The sequence below is a fragment of the Sinocyclocheilus rhinocerous genome, unplaced genomic scaffold (genome assembly GCF_001515625.1).
Source record: "Sinocyclocheilus rhinocerous isolate Xijiao unplaced genomic scaffold, SAMN03320098_v1.1 scaffold292, whole genome shotgun sequence".
In the NCBI taxonomy this organism is placed as follows: domain Eukaryota; kingdom Metazoa; phylum Chordata; class Actinopteri; order Cypriniformes; family Cyprinidae; genus Sinocyclocheilus; species Sinocyclocheilus rhinocerous.
Genome location: NW_015641024.1, coordinates 304,012 through 325,796, shown reverse-complemented (window position 1 = coordinate 325,796; position 21,785 = coordinate 304,012). Strand labels below are relative to the sequence as shown.

General features: G+C 35.6%; 2 protein-coding genes across 4 annotated transcripts; one reads left to right on the top strand and one right to left on the bottom strand.

Moving 5' to 3' along the window:
* The first annotated feature begins 218 nt into the window (after positions 1-218).
* Positions 219-5,640, top strand: mpg (N-methylpurine DNA glycosylase). The gene is made up of 3 exons (XM_016570341.1): positions 219-809; positions 4,375-4,579; positions 4,869-5,640. Exons 1-3 carry the CDS (start codon positions 588-590, stop codon positions 5,285-5,287), a joined length of 846 nt encoding a protein of 281 aa, XP_016425827.1. The 5' UTR covers positions 219-587; the 3' UTR covers positions 5,288-5,640.
* Positions 5,641-5,771: 131 nt separating this feature from the next.
* On the bottom strand, positions 5,772-20,693 carry LOC107754028 (nitrogen permease regulator 3-like protein). Of its 3 annotated transcripts, XM_016570338.1 has the most exons (14): positions 20,050-20,693; positions 19,797-19,866; positions 18,194-18,232; positions 17,103-17,235; positions 14,283-14,357; positions 11,706-11,859; positions 11,522-11,603; positions 10,201-10,338; positions 9,551-9,707; positions 8,566-8,672; positions 8,280-8,409; positions 7,417-7,606; positions 7,117-7,309; positions 5,772-6,499 (listed from the first exon to the last, which is right to left on the bottom strand). In XM_016570338.1, exons 1-14 carry the CDS (start codon positions 20,243-20,245, stop codon positions 6,334-6,336), a joined length of 1,830 nt encoding a protein of 609 aa, XP_016425824.1. In that variant the 5' UTR covers positions 20,246-20,693; the 3' UTR covers positions 5,772-6,333. The 3 variants fall into 3 exon arrangements, with proteins under 3 accessions (XP_016425824.1, XP_016425825.1, XP_016425826.1); XM_016570339.1 differs by lacking the exon at positions 18,194-18,232 and having other exon boundaries at positions 5,774-6,499; XM_016570340.1 differs by lacking the exon at positions 5,772-6,499 and having other exon boundaries at positions 7,201-7,332.
* Between the last annotated feature and the right edge of the window lie 1,092 nt (positions 20,694-21,785).

Below are 21,785 nucleotides of genomic sequence, written 5' to 3'. Positions count from 1 at the left end.
AAAAGCTCTTCACATTTCTTTAGATGCAAAACTTTTTTGGGAGAAATGGGAAAATGACTTGCACCGTAGTGCACCTGATTTCAACCGAAGATCAATCAAAACAACCAAACAACTAAAAACCAACAACCCTGCTGTCCTACAACCTTCTGTCCCACACACGTCACTGGCCCTTTAAGAGAGTGTCCCAGAATACTTTGCGTTTGCCAAAGATAAACAAACCCGGGCTAGACTGAAACTAAAGCTAAAGGATGAAATAGCTGCTGCAACTCCGTATACTCAATATAAAGACAAACAGTACACACTTTTAAGCGTTTTTCTTCCTCAAGACCGCAGTTAACTTACACTTATTCAAAACAATCTGCAATAACTGGAACTTTTTTTTTAGTGTTTTGCTAAATATCGATCTAAAAAAAGTGACACGATACATTTATGATCATATGGACGTAATCTTATTGCGTGCTTTTTTAGACTTAACGTTATTTTATTTTGCATTTAAAACATCTTGCACTGTGCAGAAACAGAAAAGTCCATAACAAACCGCTTATGGTTTGGCAAAATATATAGCCTAATATTCTGTAATATTTATAATGACAACACGGAAAAGAAAGAAGTCATTGTCACCTCAGTCAGAATCTGCCAGCGATCAGACTGATGGTGAACCTCTCAAGAGACTCATCCAGTGTCAGTCTGCCACGAAGACCGTGGATCATCATCTCAGCCCTCATTTCTCATTGAGAGAGTCCGTCAGACTGTGTTACAGCTTCTTCAGTCAGCCCTGCGCTGATCTGGCAAAGGCCTTTCTCGGCAAGGTAAGATTTCAGGAAATCATTTCATATGAAAAGGTTACTGCTGAATTCAGAAATCAGATGTTCCCAAAGTGTCAGACATTACTGTTATCCATAACTAAAACTAAAAAAATATAAATATTAGATGAAGTTACTAGTACCTAAATTACTAAAAACTGAAAATAAATAAATAAATGAACTATATGTAAATTATATATATAATAACAAAAGCACATAACAAAATTACTCAAACCAAAATTAATGCAAATTGAAAATGTAAAAATAATAGCTAGTTCAGAATATTAAAGGTATAATTCACCCAAAAATGAAAATTCTGTCACCACACAGTTTTCGGTAGCCATTGACTTCCACAGTATGGAAAATACTATGCAACTCAATCAATGGCTACCATCAACTGTTTTGTTAGAGTAAAAATACTGGTAAAAAAAACAAAACAAAAAAACATACAGGCTTGGAACAACTTGAGGGTGAGTAAATGATGCCAGAATGTTATTTTTTTTGGGTGAACTATCCCTTTAATAAACACTAATATAAATAATACTCAAACCAACTCAATACCCCTAATATTCAGATTAGTGCCCAACTATTTTTTTACACCTCAAGTGGCTTATGCTTACAATTTTACCCTCATATATTACCCTATATATAACCATAGTCAGTGTTCTTGTAAACAATTTTGCAATCATTTATATAGAAGCACATACAGGTGCATCTCAATAAATTAGAATGTCGTGGAAAAGTTCATTTATTTCAGTAATTCAACTCAAATTGTGAAACTCGTCTATTAAATAAATTCAATGCACACAGACTGAAGTAGTTTAAGTCTTTGGTTCTTTTAATTGTGATGATTTTGGCTCACATTTAACAAAAACCCACCAACTCACTATCTCAACAAATTAGAATACTCCATAAGACCAATAAAAAAAACATTTTTAGTGAAATGTTGGCCTTCTGGAAAGTATGTTCATATACTGTACATGTACTCAATACTTGGTAGGGTTTTTTTTATTGGTCTTATGGAGTATTCTAATTTGTTGAGATAGTGAGTTGGTGGGTTTTTGTTAAATGTGAGCCAAAATCATCACAATTAAAAGAACCAAAGACTTAAACTACTTCAGTCTGTGTGCATTGCATTTATTTAATACACGAGTTTCACAATTTGAGTTGAATTACTGAAATAAATGAACTTTTCCACGACATTCTAATTTATTGAGATGCACCTGTATATGCAACAATAAAATTCTTTATTTTAAAATGTAATTTTTTTTAGTTAGTTAAAGCCTTAACAATGAGTATTTGTGAGTATTTTTTGTTGTTAATTATCAGCAGTAGATCAAAGGGATTCAGTTGGGACACAAATCACACCTTTCCTGTCAATAATTCCTGCATTATTTGTTTAACATATTATTAGTTAATGTACTGTCAAATGGATCAAAATTGCATCATTTTCTATGAAGGAAGTCTGTCAAAACAGAAAAATTCATATTCACAAGAGTTGTGTTGAAATCATGAAGTGACACCCAGAAATGAGTAACACCCCAAGCACATACTCACTGCTTGGCAAGTCAGTGTTCAGAAGCCCAATACTGACTTAATGGAACAAAATGTTTCTTTAATGCCACAAATTTGTTGAAGCTAGTGTAGTAATGCTTATAAAATGTGCTGTTTTTAGATATAAAGTTGTGAATGACTTTGGCTCCCTATTTTAAATGTAGACAGCATATCAGCCATGCTACAACATTGATTGAGTAGTGTGAACACGTGAAATACAGCTTAACCCCATGGAACCGTTTTGAATGGTGGCGTTAAACGCAGGAAGCCTTTGAATCCAGAGCACATAACAGACTCGAGCGGACACAGAGAGGCCTAATTTGCATTTTAATGAGGTTTAAAATGGAAAGAAGTACCAGAAAATTAGCCACATTTGCTGCATGACAGTGCAGAGTTTCCGTTTCAGGTTCAGTTAACAAGCACAAAATATGCCCTTGTTTGTTTTCAGTTTACCAATGTATAAATAGCAAGGGAGTAATGAGAAGCATGAAAAGCCATTATCATGTTTGGAGGGCATCCGGCCTGACCCATAATAGGTTGTTTGGTGTGACCAAGCACTCGTCCAGCGTGACAGCCGGAGAAGGTGACACTTGTGGCTTTCACACTCTGTTGAGCTCATTACACAAACATGGTTCCCAGTGGCCTTGTATTTTCTCAAGCTCCCTGCACGACTGGCTGTAGCAACTTTTAGCGCCTTTTAAGCAACTGTTTAAAGGTTATGTGGACCAGATGAACCCACTTTGAATAAACACAGACTTTAGAGGCAGGATGGCACCCATTTGCATACTGCTCTTTTAATGGGACACCAGTAATTACTTTATAGATATACGACAGCTTTATCTTGTTCATTTAAGCCATAAATAAAATAAGAGTGTTATAATGTTGGGTGGTAATCTAGATTTTTACATTTTATGAAATAAATGTTAGTGGTGCTTGCCTGTGCTAAAGCTGTTGCAAGGATGCTCGTATGTTCTGAAGTATTTTAGCACATTGTGTTAGTGGTTTCTAGGGCGGTTGGTTATCTAGTTTAAAACGCGCGTCACAAGTTCTTAGAACTGTGCACTTTACCTTAATATGGTTTTAAACTTTTATGCTGTTTTGAAGAAAAGATTGCATTTAATGACTCTAAAAATGTCTTGTAATATATTTTCTTACACTTTAAATATACATTTAAAACAGTATTTTAAAAAAAACTTTTAAATCATATTTTCCCCAACTAAATATTTTTCTTTTTTTTTCAATTCATAAATAGTTCACACCTCATGACATTTTACAACCAGTACTTGCCTTATCAGATCAAGGAACACTATTATCTGATATTGTAAGAGACACACAGTCATATGATATAATTTTCTCTTTTATGTTTTTTGTTTTCATCTCCATGTTTCTTCAAGTTGGTTGGATCACATGAATTTGATTCAGTGGAAGTTTTTCAAATATTAGTGTAAGAAATTAATGCTTTTATTTAGCAAGGACACGTTGAATTGATCAAGAGTGACAGTAAAGACATTTATAATGTTACAAAATATTTCTATTTCAAATAAATGCTATTCTTTTGAACATTCTATTCAAAGAATCCTGAAAAAAATCTATTAGGTTTTTCACAAAAATATTAAGCAGCATATTAAGTGTTTTTTTTAACACTGATAAAAATAAGAAATGTTTCTTGAGCAGCAAAGCAGCCTATCAGAATGATTTCTGAAAGATCATGTGACACTGAAGACTGGAGTAATGATGCTGAAAATTCAGCTTTACCATCACAGGAATACATTTTAAACATTTTCAATAGAAAAGTTATTTTAAATTGCAATAATATTTTATAACATTAATGTTTTTACAATCAAACAAATGCTATATTTGAGATATCATTAACAAAATCCACTAACTACTAACATTTGTAATCTAATGTTTCTCAGTTAATATAATTTGACACTTTTGCACCACCTGCTGGATGTACGATGCCTGTACAGACTCAGGGTGTGGAAAGAGTGTGACATCTGGTTTCTGAGTGTTTTAGGTGTTGGTGAGGAAGCTAATTGATGGCACTGAGCTCAGAGGGAGGGTTGTGGAAACCGAAGCATATTTGGGTGGAGAGGACAAGGCGTCCCACTCAGCAGGGGGAAAACGCACGGAGAGAAACACTGCCATGTTCATGAAGCCTGGGACCATCTACGTCTATCCCATCTACGGCATCTACCTCTGCATGAACGTCTCCAGCCAAGGTGAGGCTCCAAAAATCACTGTAATTGACCACACGCACATAGGAATAGCGCTTCACAGGAGATTGAGGCGGAAGGCTGTAACCACAGATCCCTCACTGCTAGTTATGCAAGAAACAAGTGTTTTGTTTTGCTGCTGCTTTGCTTCTCTCCAACTGTTTCTCATTATAGGTCAATTTGGCACATTACATAAACCTAGAGAAAGGTTTAGGAGCGTATGCACACAGACACAAGCCAACAGGAAGGAGACGGCATGGAGCCTTGCTAACTACTCTACTATATGTGTGTGCAGGGGAGGGGGCGGCGGTGCTCTTGCGCTCGCTGGAGCCTCTAAGTGGTCAGGATGTCATGAGGGGCCTGCGAGCAGCCAAACGCAAGGCGGGAGCCAAAATCCTTAAGGAAAAAGAGCTCTGCAATGGCCCGTCCAAGTTGTGCCAAGCACTAAATATACAGCGTTGCTTTGACCGCAGGGATCTGGCCACTGACACAGAGGTGTGGCTGGAGAGGGACCCAGAACGAGAGACTGTTAGCGCTGGAGAGGTGGTGTCGGTGCCCCGGATAGGAGTCGAGTCTCATGGCGAATGGGCAACCAAACCGCTTCGCTTCTACTTGAGAGGACACCCGTGTGTGAGCGTGCTGAACAGAGATGCAGAGCGTCAGATGCAATCCTCCATTGATCTTCATAACATTGAGATGGAAAGGACAGTCTGATCATGAAATGTTGTTTAGTGATGAAATCACTCTTTAAAAGGATAGTTTGATAAAAAAAGGAATCATTTACTCACTATGTCATTCCAAAACTGTTTTTTGTTATTCTGTAGAACAACAAAGGATACGTTTAGCAGAATGTCCAAGAAATGTCAAAAAATGACAAAAAGACCTCTAAAAGTAACATGACTTGTTTATATTCTCTGCAAGTCTTTTAAAGCCATATGACAGCAAAAAGCTGAAGTTTAAAGTTGTTATTCAGCAATAATCTTCTCATCTTTCCTCACAAAGCTATCCAGTTGAGAAGAATATAACACACAAATCTGTTGCAGTGCTCGTTTTGTCAGTTTTGGAGCTTGAAAGCTCCTTGTGACTAATCATTTTCACTGTACCGAGAACAAAAAGAGCAGCAAAATTACCAGAAGAAAGTCATACGGGGTGGAACGACGTAAGAGTGAGTAAATAATGAGAAATGTAATGTTTGAGTGAACTAACCCTTTGAGTTTGAGTTCTGAACATGTCTGTTTTTGTAATAGCATGTTTCTTTATAACAGTCTTGTTATTCCTGGTGCTCATTGATTTTACAGATGCTTGGAAAACCATTTGCACTTCAAGGCAATTACAACCCCCTTTTCTCTTTCTCTTCCCGTCCACACTCAGTCTTCAGGGCATGCAGTCTTATGGTCTGGAATTGCTATCATGGCATGTGTTTTGGGTCTTGTTTGCTTGAGGAGATGATATATGACATCAGGGAGCGATCTCCAAATTGGTGATGCTTGGGTGAAATACCCATTTTATGCCTGCCCAAGGATGAATAATACATCACAACCCCTGAATCGTTTATTAAAATAAACCACATATGAGGTAAAATCATGACAACATAAAAATCTTTGGTCAATACAACTATATACAGTAGATTATGCAAGGCTCACTACATAAGCCACTTATGAAACTGAGCAGGTATGAAAGCATTTCACTCCTGAATTAGGTTATTTAAGCCACTGATGATAAGCAAATACACACTATTGGATGCAATCTTAATGATCTGTTTAGTCTGGTGGAGATTGGAACAGAGAGATGATGGGGTCCTCATGGTTGGTTATCACCAAGACACTACGAAACTTATCAAATAAAGTTTTCAGCTGCGAGCGACTCATGTTCTCATTGTACATGATCTCTTCCAGGTGATGATGGCCTCTGAAATAATGCAGCAGCCTAAAGAAAGACGAGAAGACACTAGTTTACATGCACCAAAATAATATGTTTATAACTGGCTCAATCTGACTGAAAATCCTTAATCTAAACACCTCGATCGCTCCGATTGAGCTTTAGCCCGAATGAAATTTCAAATGGATTTTTGAAGGGATGGTGTAGATCTAAAATTATCCAAAAACAATTAACATGTAAATGCTTGAATCTGACTATTTTCTCAATCAGATTCAAAGCTACCTTGTGCACATGCACAGGGCCATTATGTGTATATTTACATACATTTTTTCATTTTATGAATGTGCCTATGTTTATTTAGGCATCAAGACAAATATGACAACTACTTTTTCAGTAGCTCCAGTAACATTATTGCAGTGACTTTCTAAAGGTTTTCTGAATGCGGCAACAGAAGTATATATTCAGAATACATGTAAAGCACATACAAAACAAATATGTGACTCGGGTTGCAACATTTAGGCTTCACATAAACAGAACATTTAGAATCTAGAATAGTACTAAATTCATTCCAATTTATGAAAATTAGTGCATGTAATCATACCTACTGTTCTGTACAAAACTAGGTTTGAGATTGGAAAAATGAGCTATAAAAGACACTCCGTCACCTGGCAAACAAGCGTAGGTCCTCTGGGTTCTGTGCTGCTGGGACACGGAGGATGGCCTGCCGCTCATGTTCAGTCAGGCTGGCCAGAAGAGTTTCTGTCATTCTTTTATTGAGAGGAGAGTCTCCTCCAGTCTGGAGCTCAGCGCTTGAGTTATCCATACTGGGACTCGTGAGGGTCATGTCATCGCTACTTGCTGCAGAGGGAAAATGAGAGAAACTACTGGGACTTTATTTGATCATTAGAGTATATTTTCACTTGTGTGTGTTTATGTGTGGAGTTGGAGCTGGCTGAGTTACATACTGGGAGAGCCGAAACTCAGGGCACTGGGTGTGCTCAGACTCCGGCCTGTAACGCGTGTGACTAGGGGTGGCTCCTCCTCCCAAAGACCAGGCTCCTCCTCAACGGGCAGGACCATCAGACAAACATATGTATGAAGCTGAAACAGCAGCCGGTGCTGGAGCATCCAGACCACCATCTGAATGAGCTGGGCCTGCTCAGATATACACATGATGGTGTAGTTACAGCATCTACAAGCAGGGGCTAACTGACAATGACGATCACACAAATCCTGACCCTTACAGAGATGAAATCAGATCCAAATGCACAAATGCCTTACTTTTCAACAAATATTTGCTAACATCTGAAACTAGTCCAACACTACTCTAATGTCACCTTACTACTATCTTTCAACATTCACATGCAATTGTCGCATTTCGCCACCTAGTGGCAGTTGCACAGAACTTCTAAACTGTTTGCGAAGCATCCATTACTCCATTTATTCACATGGTAAATTAATGAATGTATGAATATATCCACACAAAATAAATATTCAGCAATATGTCTGAAGAAAAAAAATGTAGGTTTTCTAAGACTATTCAATGCAAATAATTATAAAATAATTATTTCATAAGTATTCAAAGTTTTTACAAAAATGTAAAATTTAAAGGGGTCATATGATAAAAAAAATGCATCACATCTGGTCACCTGGTCGCATATGGTTTAGCCCAAAAGTTAACATTCCTGAAGCTTAAATTGGATCTGAAAATTCTGCATGCTCCTATACATAACTCCACAATGCGCCTGTACTACTTAACTATTGGAAATGAATGACTTCCTACCTGCTGTTTGTCAGAAATAGTGAAAAGGCCGCTTTAGACTCTTACCTCATGCACAGGGGCATCTAGTGGATTCCTGAACTCAGACAGAGACACAGGAAGTGAGAACTTGGCTAACATGGAGGGCAGGTCATGGCCTGGAAATTGGAGGGCAAACTGCTCAGCCAAAGGAGAATAGCTGGGAGAGGAAGACATGAAATCATGAATAATGTTTGATATTTTTGAAGGAATTACAGATTTTTGTTGAAAATCATGAGAAGATTTTACAGTGTGTACAACAGAAAATGCAAACCAATTTAGAGCTTTAACTGTTTTTTCTCGAAAGCATACTTACATGCAGATGTTTGCATGGGGAGAGAGCATATACACGTTGTTCTCACAGAGAGGATAGATAATGATGGCTTTACCCCAGTATACCAAATGTGCAGCTATCTGGAAGACCTGAGGGAAGCAATGTAACATTTTAGATCACTGTTTTCAACCACTAGGGGGCCTGAGCAAACTTCCAAGGGGACTCAAGATGACTAAACAAAATAAGACAAAATGAGATTTAAAATAAGGGAAAACAACTAAAAAAATCCAGATATTTCTTATCTTAATTCAACCTCTAAACAATTATTTTATTTTTCTTTAAAGAACCAAGATTCCCACATTTGTAGAAAACCTCGATATATGAGGTAGCCTAATTTGTAATTATTTCTAGACCTGGATTTCAAGTCATGTGAATTCATATTTTTTTATAACTTATATAACTTTTTTTTAATAATGAATTTACATTATCAGGTAGAAATGGTAAAAATATGTTCTTAAAATCCATATAATTAATTGTAATCCAGTAAACCACGAATGACATGTAAATTCAACCATGAAAAGTCAATTCAATTCATTCATTAAAATAAACAGGCAAACAAACAAATAAATAAAAATAAAAAGAGTGGGAACCTTGAAGAAAGGTTAAAACTTCTGAAATCCTGAAATTGAACTTACAAAAAATAAGAGTGGGGCCACGGAGTCAGTAGGGTTGAGAATCACTGTTTTAGATTAAAAATATTTCAGCTCTATCCAAAATTTTATGGCATAATGTTATTACAACGGTAGTTTTTTGTGTTGTCTGTCCACTAGGTGGCAGTATAAGACTAACTATAACAAAAGCAACTGCTGCGACTATAACTTTTCATTTTACTCCCTTATCCTGTGGGTGTCAGCACAGCATTAGATTTTTGCCAAAACTACATCTACAGTTCCACTTTGTCAAACCAGTGAACTATTTCCATGTGTCAAACATTAAGGGAGGTGCACAGTGCCATCTAGTCTTTGACCTGTAGTAGAGCCAGGTCAGCGTCTTGAGCCAGCTGCTGCAGGTTCTTCACGGCTGAGCAGGTCTTGATGAGCCGGACTAGAGCAGGAGAGCAGTCCAGTGGGAGCTGAGCCAGTAAGGCCTTCTCATTGTCCAGGAGCAGCAGTGCGTGATACGGCCTGCAGGGGGCACACCATCACAACACTACTTGCAGTTCAAATTACACTCTGGTCTTAATAGCAAGTGCACTTGAAAATGCAGGAAATCAGGAGAGGCTAAGGCTATGTTTAGAATATCATACAAGCATACTGGTTATAATACCATACTACTTACTTGTTGAAGTAAATAGTGTACATACTGTGCAATAAAATGAGGAATACTGCATCCCATAATTCAATGTGATCAAACTGAAGAGCATTGGATAAAGACGCAAGAGCATTTTTAAAATATCCTTTTGCATGAAGGAGAAACAGAAATATAAAGAATTTAAAAATACTGCTTGTCTTATCACACTGCTAAAAGTTTGCAAATTACATTAAAAAAAAAGCAAATTAGCTTTTTTTTTTTTTTCAGAAAATAACTGGATGCAACTTGCTGAATGAAATGCAACATGAGGGCATGTGACAACATTTGAAACGTTGCTAAATAAGCTGGATATAAGCTGTAACTCACCGAATGGCCTTTAGGCTGCGCTCAAGAGCTTCTGGTGGGATGTGTTTCCCTCCTACACGATGGATTTTGTGTGGAAGGCAGAAACTGACCTCAAGCCAGTTATTAATGTGAAGCCGAACCACTCCAGTTGTGCAGAGGCTGAAAACAATAAACAATATCATCATGACAAAAATGACAAGAGTTGTTCTTTATTCTTGTGCAGAATATGCTAATATTTAAAGAATTAGTCACTGACTCACTCATTATTAACACCTACTGGTGGTTTTAGTTCATATTTAAAGTATCATGTAATTTTTTTGAACAACCATGTATTATTTCAATATTCAAAATATTATTTTTCAAACATTACTCTCATAGCATTATTTATGCAATTGCAACTGCAGTGTAAATACATTTAACTATAAATTTCATTTGATTGGTAACAGCCTATAGTCGTATTATTCTAATAGAATTTATTGATTAATTGTAAGAATTTAACATAAAAGACGATGCATGCATCTAATACGGTTGGGAAAAATGTAAATATGCCACTGGAAATCAATTTAGGTGGCAAATATGGACTAATGTTGGTTGGTTTTATTTAAATTTATTGCAATATCAGCTTCATCGACTATTACATGGCAGATACAAATGAAACAGTCAACAACATAATATAAAACAAAATATAATAAAAACAAACATTTTATAAAATTCGACTTGGACAAAAAGACCAGATTAAGCATAATTCTATAAAATATACTTCTTTAAATTCTTTAAAAAGTTTTTCTGGTTCCATAAAACTGTCCTTAAAATTTATAATAAAATTTTACATTTTAAATATGCATAAATGTATAATGTTAAGAGACAGCATTGTTTACAGACCAAAAATATGTTTTATAGAAAAGCTGGTGCTACAGTATTGACTGATTTTAATGTTGACTAATGAAAAAGTAGATTTTTGTTACTGCTGTGAGCTACAACCACACAGAATATGAAGAATATGAAAAGCTTTGGGAGTCAGCTGTCCACGACAGGCCTAAACCAGCCAAGGTGCCTACACAAAAACATGCTCAGAAAAATATCATTATATTATTATATCAATATCATTATATCAATATTATTATTTACAAAATCCCAGAAAATATTAAGACATAATTTTTGTAAACATCACTCACCCCTAACAGAACGATCAATTAGATCAATTATAGCCCTAACTAACCTATCCCTTACTCCTAACCATAACCAACCCCTATGAGGTAAATTTGTTGTGTTGTTGTCAAAGCCTCTAACCCCAGTTGACAAGAGTGCTGGGGTAAATGATGTTTACCATAAACCTACTCACCTGTCATAGGCCTCTTTTAGGTCTCTTGCTAATTTACACTTGGGAAGGATCTGGCGAAACGGTGACTGTGGGGTGCCGTCCGCTATAATGAAAGGTGAACAGCTTGGTGAAAATCATGTAACACCTTCAGTAATTCTATTTGCAGGACAAACACTGCACATTTCTAGGGAAGGAGATGTCTCACTCTCAGTCATGGTGGTGACCTCGTCCTGCACAGCCAGCATGAGCTTGGCCTCTCTGGTGAGGTATTGACACCTGCGCTCCTCGTGCTGCAGGGCGATGGCAATGCGACGAGACAGGTTATGCATACAGTTGATGACCGAGGCGTCTGCATTGGCCTGTAGAAGGCAGAAAATCAAGATGAAAGAAAGTGAAAGTGACGTGACATGTGGCCAAGTATGGTTACCCATAATAGGAATTAGTGCTCTGCATTTAACCCACACACCGTGAACACACACCCAAAGATGGTTATTGTTCAGTTGATCAGTGGGTCAGTGACATGATGCAAATTTTTTGCTCTTTATCTATTAATTCATTACACAATATTAAAATGCAATAATTCATGCATACAATGACTTGATTGCACCTTTTCTATGATGAGCATGTTTTTAATTTGTATTTAAATTCATTTTGATATAGACTTTGAAATAGACTTAAATATAGATTTTGAAATAGACTTGGGGAAAAAATAGATGCATTTCAAAAACAATTAGGTAGTGTGGCATAATCTATGATTATTTCTTATTTCTTAGAGAGAAAAAATATTCTAACAAAAAATATTTTAATAATACTGTTTGATTACTTAGATTTCAAACTATTTTGTTCAAATCAAAATCATGTGGTTTAACAGTCATATGTATTCATGGTGTGAGTCATTAAATTGAAACTTATGTTGAAAACAGCATAAAGGATTTTCAAAAGCATATGAAACCAACATGAATACAATTAGTACATTTCTAAGCAATTAGCGTGTGTATTAAAAGTACATTTTAGATGATTTTTCCCTTTCCTGGACTCATTGTCATTGACCATAATATAAAATTAAATTACAGGTACAGCTCCGCCAAAAAGCTGACTTTGTTGGCATTTGTTGGTTTTTTGCTTCTAACTTTTTTTGTTTTATTGTTCACAATACCTTTCCCACAGCAAAAGGGGTTTTTCTTTTCAGATGCGGGGAGAACATGCATATGCCAAGCACCATAGTTACATGATTATATACAAGGACATAAATCTTTATTAAACATCAAAGAACTATTATAATCTGAAGTGTATATCATCTAATTATAATTTATAATCTATTTATATATCTTATATTTTGTAATTATATAATAAGGTATTCAGTTAAATCCACAAGTTATTAAACAGTTCACCAAAATACATGACATGTGTGTATGAAAACAATGATATTTTGTAAATATTAATTTGATGATTGGGTCATGGATGTGACACTTTTTTTTGTCTATATTAATTTGTTAAAAAATACATTACAAATGCATTAACTCATGACTTGAATAAACCTCTTCTAATGTAAGCAACTTCTGTATTAAAATTCATTTTGATATTTTAGAGGGGGCATAAACTACAACCCAACCAAAAATACAACCCTTTAGCAACCTAATATTTTATTGAATATTTTCTTGATTCAAACGTGCACATATGGTAAATTTGCAGATTATTGGTGAGCATAGTGATGGAGGGAGTGTACCGAGAAAGTGAGTGGGCATGCTGGAGAACTGATATGAGCGTGAGTTTGCGTTTTCTGCAGCTGGAGCTTTGACTCGGCACTCTGCCGTGTCAAGTCTTGGTGGCACAGGGGTGGGTCTGATCGTGTGCAGTCTGATTGTGCCGCCTCCCTGTCACTCAGTCTGATAGACAGCACACTGGAGGCTTATCACAATCTGCACCCTTTCTGAGAAACCAAAACTAAAATCTTGAACTCAGATAGCTTCACAAACCGCCGATTCACTATACAGTGCCTCCCCAATTATTTAGGCAATGAAGTCACAATTAAAATTGTATACATTTTATTTCAAAATATAACAAATATCAAACCATGGTTAAACCAAATGATAAGTCTTCAGATACTGTACATTTTGCACCCTAATTTAGAACAAAATACTACTGTTTTATTACTTTTTGTTTTTTTTAATTACTTTATTACTGTTTTACTACTGTTTTCAAAATACTTTGCATTTGGTTTGATATCTTATAGATTTAATGTCATGATAGTCACACATTTTAAGTGTATCTGAATATTTTTGTTGGCCACTGTATCTCAAATAGTGATGCACAAAATATTTCACCTTATATTCGTGATAATATATTAATTGCTAACCTTTTAAATTGACAATGAAGTCAATTTATACATTAAAATGTACACATTTGATTGCAATATGTAACAAATATCAAACCAAATGATGAAAGTCTCCAGATGCTGTATATTTTGCATCTTAATTTAAAACAAAATACTATTGTTTTATACTGCATAACCTACAGCATAGCAAACTGTGTGTTTTGCTGGAAACGTGTGATTGTGTTTTTTTCTTTAAAATAAATTTCATCTGGTTTGGTATTTTATATACCTAATGTCATGACAGTCACACATTTTCAAGGGTATCTTATTATTTTTGTTGGCCACTGTATCTCAAATAGTGGTGTGCAAAATATTTTTCACTTCAATTCATGATAGTTTTTTTTTTTTTTTTTCACATGTATTAATAGATTTGTGTTCATTAAGAGTTTAAATATACTGTTTTCTTACCCTTAATGCAAAAACAACACTGAACAGAATCATGGTGGGCAGTTCTCTTTTGGGGGAGGGGTCAGTTTTGGAGACCTGGTGAAAGGAACATTGTTAATAAATAGAATTAGATTAAGCTCATTTTATTATTAAGCATGTATTTCAAGAAATAATCATGTGATGATAATCTTAGAACTATAAATAATGTTCTGCTTCTGCTTTCTTTTAATGTTGTATCATGACAGTAAATTAACTGAATGTTGCATAAAGAGTATTGCAGTTCAGATTATGCCGAGTTCACACTGCACGATTTTAGCCCGATTTTTCACTCGCCGACAGGTTTTGCGAAATCGCCGACAAATGCCCGAAATCGGAGGCAAATCGGTGCTCGTTCACGCAAGTGACAATCACGCAGTGTGAATTATCAAAGACGCGATCTGAGGGAATCACCGACACGTCGCAGACGCCCTTGAAATATTTGGCATGCTAAATATCTGGAGCTGTCGGCGATTCACAATCACGCTGTGTGAAATCTGATGCACTCTGAGACACCTGTGACCCAGGAGATGATTTATTTTCTGGGACGGCGACCCAAGCACGAAGCCAAAGCTGCACAAGAAGTGCTTCTAAACAATGTTGAAGTCCAGGAGTGGCCAAGCCGAGATCTCAATCCAATTGAGAACTTATGGGTGGACTCGGATCAGATCAGATCTCCATGAAACCAGACTGAGCTTAAGCAGTTTGTCAAAGAGCAGTGGGGGAAGCATTGCAGTGGCTGACAGAGACCCATCCAGACAGACTTGAGGCTTGTGAAATTCTTCAAAAGATGCATCAACTAAGTAGAGTTGTGCGCAGTTCAGAACTGAATTGAGAATTGCTTTTCAATTCCAAATCAGTTACTGAATTTGAACTGAGGTATGAAATGGGATGCAGATTGCAATTCAAATGTGAAAGGAAGTAGAATTTACATTCATTTAAAAGAAATATGACTATTTTGAACTAAATGCAACAGTCAGGTTCCAAAAGTAAAATTTGATTTTCTCCTTAGCAAAAATTATTTTTTTAAAGACGGACCTGTTGTGAGCTCCGAGGTTGTTTATCGATGATATTTTCTGAAGCCATCTGTTAACATTTTTAAAGTAGTCCTGTTTAACAGCAGACAACATCTGTGATGAAAAACTGCATTACCCATGATGCTGTGCAGAAAATTTGTGCCAAAAGAGCTTGCTGTGAAAGTTCTCTCCCATATCAAGTTGGTCTTCATCCGCTCTCAAAATACTTAAATATTTGTATGTGTGTATATATATATATATATATATGCTTATTATACAATAAACGTAATGTATTTTTTTCTACAGATATAATCAACTTTAAATCCATAGTTTTATATTTCAACATTGTTTTTAATAGGGCTGCATGATAAATCGCATGCGATATTTAACGCGCATCTTGTCAGAAAGCCGGTTCTGTAATCAGCGGTAAATCTCCATCACCTGCGTGCTTTCACATTGAGCAGCATTAACTACACAGATCCGTTGTTCACTGACGAGCTGCGCAAAAAATAGCGCGAATATGATCGTGGTTTTGCGCAGCTCGTCAGTGAACAACGGCTCTGTGTAGTTAATGCTGCTCAATGTGAAAGTACGCACGTGATGGAGATTTACCGCTGATTACAGAACCGGATTTCTGACAAGATGCGCGTTAAATATCGCATGCGATTTATCGTGCAGTCCTAGTTCAGATTATTGAAAAAGTACAGTCTTATAAGAAACGACATAGTATTTATTTTTGAGAAATAAATGTTAAATGTGAAATAAATGAACTATTAATTAAGTCTATGAAGATTATACTTTCATTGTGCAGGTTAGTATAACAGATCATGATGCATTTTATGATGCAGCATACATAACAGACAAAGTGTTCTTTTAATAATCTGAATCAATACTCAATTTACTTGTAGCTTGACTTTATTTGTTATAAATCTTAGCTGGTAAATAATGTTACATTTTCATTCAACAAATGCAGAGTATTTGTCGGCAGGAGGAGTATTTCTTGGTACAGTGGACGAACATATTTTCTCTTTAACAGAAGGTGGAGCTCTTAGCCTGTGATCGCGGCAGTCACCAGCGCATTGGCAGTTTATCATTTATCATTATATACATCACACATAGTTTCCTGATGACTCAAACATTCTAGATGTTTATGGGAAGAATAATTGGTCACCAAATTGTACAGTTCAAAATAATTTCCTTCACCCTCAGACTATGACCTAACAGCAATACAACATTCAAAAGTTTGCAGTCAGTAAGTTTTTATTATTATTATTATTTTAAAGAAATAATTAATACTTTTATTTAGCAATTATGTGTTACATTGAGCAAAAGTGCCAGTAAAGACATTTATAATGTTACAAAACAATTATTTTTCAAATAAATCCTGTTCTTCAGAACTTTCTATCAGATTTTAGTTTCCACCAAAAATATGAAGCAGCTCAACTGTTTTCAACATTGATAATAATAAGAAATGTTTCTTCAGCAGCAAATCGACATATTAGAATGGTTTCTGAAGGATCATGTGACACTGAAGACTGGAGTAATGATGCTGAAAATGCAGCTTTGCATCACAGGAATAAATTACTTTTTAAAATATAATAAAATAGAAAAGAGTCATTTTAAATTATAATACTACGTCACAATATTACTGTTTTGGTCAAATAAATGCAGTTTTTCAAAAACATTACAAAATCTTACAGACCCCAAAACAAAAATCATGTATATCAGACACATCATATGTCGTTTAACTGGCCTGACATCTTTCATATAGACATTTGGCATGTCTCACCTGAATAGTATGTGGAGGCTGCAGTAAGGTTGGATGTCCGACGAAGCGCACATTGTCTATTTTTAGTTCAAACTTCTTGCCGCACATATCAGACTTGGTGGCCAAGATGGTGGCGAGAATACTATCAGAAAACCTTTTAAGGGAAAGGAATAAAAAAAAAAGGAATAATTGACAGTGAACACAGAAGAAGTGAAACTAAAATCAGTTAATTACAGTGGTGTGTCTGATCGGCTTTCAAGCTCTAATCTACTCAGCACTGAGAATTATACACTCCAACCCATATTTCTAGGGGATTCACAAGGGACGGGTGATTGGGCAAATTGTGGTGTGTCTGATCGGCTTTCAAGCTCTAATCTACTCAGCACTGGGAATTATACACTCCAACCCATATTTCTAGGGGATTCACAAGGGACGGGTGATTGGGCAAATGATTTGGTAAAGCCTCTGGACGTTTTGTTTTCTGATCTAAATATACCAATAACCTCTAAAAGTTGAGAATGTGTGGTAATTGGATCTATCTGGCAGAGTGATGAACATGTCCTGTATCTATTTCACCCATTCAGACAATGCTTTTTAGAGAGAATCAAACCCCAAGGAAGCCCATGGTACAAAAGTGTCTGTGGTCTGTTAAATCGGTGGTCTGATTTAATCTCTTTCAGTGGTGAAATTATTTTGTGAGTGAAAAAATGAAAGGAAAACAGGTCTTTAAATGTGTTGGGTTTATGAACATTGCATTAATGCAGGACCGCCACCTGTTCAGCATTTGATTGAATGATATTTCTTGATTGCAAAATTAACCCAGGCGATTCATTATTGTGGAATAATATATTTCAAAGAATGTAACAAAATTATAATATTGCTACTTTTTCAAATCTGTTACTGTAGCCCAAGATTGAAAGTGATATTATGATCTTAGATTACATAAATAATAAATAACACACAATTACTCACAGTTTCCCAGATTACATTTGCCATTTGAATGCATATATATATGTGCACTATGCCAGACGAATTATCAGGGAGAAAAGGTGAACAAAGATGGGGTGCTCTGGAGAAAGGAGAGGTGGTTCAGAATGGTGGTTTAATCTTACCCTGCTACCAACTGTTCATCAGTTAGTGGAGTTTGTTCTCTGAAATGGGAATAGGGCCATAAAAAAGAAAGAAAGAAAGAAAGAAAGAAAAACACAAACAAACAAAAAGGGAAAATGCAGCAGACAAGTTGCCAGGATGCATGACATAAGGGTGACAAAAAACAAACCAAATTTTAAGATTTAAGATTGGTCAACAAGGACAGCACGTTAATGTGGCATCAATTTAAAATTGTGATATTTGTCCTTTCTTTTCTTTTTTTTTTTTCTTACTTTATACATAATATATGAACTTATCATTTAGGTGTCCTTTGTGATAATATATAGTAAAACATGATGATGTTTAGCATTGTTTTTTTTGTATGCAGGTGAATTTTTTATGATTTATAATTTAGCCTATAATAGTAGTTGTAGTTGTAGTAGTAATAATAATATATCTAAAATACATTTGAAATTTTACATTGTAATAAACTTTTAACTAACTTCTCTTCTGGATCAGGCCATAAATATATTGTGTTTCTTAAATGAATGGTTCATCCAAAAATGAAAATTTCCTGAAAACACACTCACCCTCAGGCCATCAAAACGCAGACGAGATTGTTTCTTCATCAAAACAGATTTAAAGAAATTTAGCAACACATCACTTGCTTACCAATGGATCCTCCGGGTGCCAGTCAAAATGAGTTCACACAGCTAAAAGAAACCACACAATAATTCACAAGCAATCCAAGTCCAGTCCATCCATTAACATCTTGTGAAATGAAAAGCTGCATGTTTGTAAGAAACAAATACATCAATAAGGTGTTTTTTACTTTAAACCGTTGCCTCTGGCCAAAAGTCCATAATCCATAACACTTCCTCCAGTGAAAAAAATCCATCCCGTGTTCTCCTCTCACATCAAAATCCACCAACATATTTGTTAAGAACCGTTTTCGCTTGCAAAGAGTGTTCAATTTGTGCTTATTTCTCTCCCGATTAAGACGACATGAATTTTTCTCAGGAAAATAAAATATTATGAATAGAATACTGGAAGCAATGGTTTAAAGTTACAAAAACCCTTAATGATGGGTTTGTTTCTTACAAACATGCAGCTTTTCACTTCACAAGACATTAACTGATGGACTGAAGTTGAGTGGATTACTTGTGGATTCTTGTGATTTTTTTATCAGCTGTTTCATTCTGACGGCACCCATTCACTGCAGCGGATCCACTGGTGAGCAAGTGATGCAACGCTAAATTTCTCCAGAACTGTTCTAATGAAGAAACAAACTATCTACATCTTGGATGACCTGAGAGTGAGCACAATATCATTTCTGGGTGATCTATTCCTTTGAGCATTTACTAATGACCCAGCATAATATCCAGACAACAATCTAAAATCATCCAACACAAAAACATATAGCACAATGGACATAATGAACTATTGGTGAAACTGGCGATCTCTTGACATCATGCCACCATGGATTACTGCATGCAGAAAAATGCTGACAACAACAGAATGCACAGAAAACACAACTCTAGTATAATTTACATCAACAACATTAATCGTTCTAAAGAAACTTACAAAAGGAATAATAAACCCTTAATTCCTGTCTTTGCATAATACCTTGAATCACCATCCTGGTCCTCTACAGAGTCACCTGAGGTATTCAACACATATGGACTCCGCTGTTTTGCTTTGATGGAAGAAAATACACACATTGAAAAGGACAATTCTTTGTGTATATTGCTTGTGTAAAGTGGCAGTGGAAATACAAAACAGTCTTTTTGCAATGCATCAATTACAGGGAACTGCTGGTGTGGCAGTGTCAGTTTGATACAGAATTACACACAGAAGAAGAGGAAGCAGGAACACTTACATGTTGCTGATGAAGTGTTTTCAGATACCCTCTGAAACGGGTATCGGAAGAGTAGTTTATTTCCTCTGCTGCCAGAGCTAACTAGTATAACACTTATGGGGCTTGTTTTTTCTCCATTTGGCTGCAGGCTGGATTCGACCTGTTTCGGCATCAGCTTCGCATCTGAATTTAAATCTACAGACCACTGCTTGTACATCCTGGCGCGTTTTCTTAAATGTATATAATCTCAAGCGAATTAAGTTTGCAGCTGGACAGGTGTGGACAACTGAAGGGTTGCACTGCATGAGCATTTACCTGAATGAGTATAAGACACCTTGTGCATTTGTTGAACTGCATCTCAAATAACATGAGGGGTAAAAAAGAAAATAATTGAACAAAACGAATTTGAGAGATAATAGCAGCATAACAAGTTCTGTTATCCTGCTCGCTAACGTTAACCAAAACCACAGCACTGACGCAAAACAGTTACTGGTATCAATCACAAGATAATAAATCAAAATATTTTATACACCAGTCACCTTCTGGCGCCATGTGAATATGTGCAACTAATCTGACAGTTAAGTTTAACAAAGAAAGCTGCGTAACTAAATGTCATCCCTTAACTGAGACACAGCATTACAGCAGATCAGTGTTTGGTGTTACACTACGTGCGCCGTAGAAATACGAATGGCTAGATGCAAAGGTTCCGCATATATCCTATCGTACAAAAATGAATGAAAGAATAAATGAATAAATCACACATTAATTAAATTAATTCGTTTTACACGTTTTAAACATATGTTTATTCAATTTAAAGAGCTTTGTCCCAGGTTCTGATTTTTATTAACTGACAATTTGAAAACGGTGAAAATAAACATAATTTGGTTATATTAGTTGTCTCTTCTTATTGTATTTACCCCTTAATCTCTATATATATAGAGAGAGAGAGCTAGGAAGGTTACTTGAAAATTATATTCTGTTACTGATTCCAAATTACATGACAAATATTGTAGTTAGTAACGTAGGCTAATCCATTACATTACACATTTTAGGTAATATAATCAGACTACTTTTTGATTACTTTTAGATTGCTTTTAAATAGGACACTTTTGTATCATATTGATATAAACATACAAAGGGAAAGCAAATATATTTTATTCATTGTTATTACCAACATGAAGTGCATTAAACATTACATTACGTCAAGGTTTCCCAAACTGGGGTTCATGAGGGAACTGCAGGGGGTTCGTGAGTTTAATGAAACGTTAATAACGTTAAGTTAATAATTAATTGCATCATAAAAATGTACAATTAAAATAAACTATTTTAAAATAACAACTAAAATAAAACACTTACTAAAAAATGTAATATTTTATTTGTTTACCTGCAGGTCATGTGAACATTAACCAACGTCAGAGAACCATGAATATGCAAATGTGATACTTAATAATTAAAATATTTATTTTAAAACCTCAGGGGTGCTTTAAGTAAATATATTAGGTGAAAGAGGTTTGGCTGACAAAAAAAAGTTGGGGAATCCTTGCATTACATGTAAATAAGAAATTACTTGAATTTGTGCATTTTTATGTGTTTGAAAGACAAAAGCCTTCCAAAGACACAGTAATACGTGGTTAAATAACCACTGAGTGATAATTCAAATACAAATTAATTAGTGTTTATCAGTATTTGATGCAATGTTGAAATGTTCAGAAAACACTTCTTAATACGGAAATGATTTTTGTAAACCCAGTGGTCAA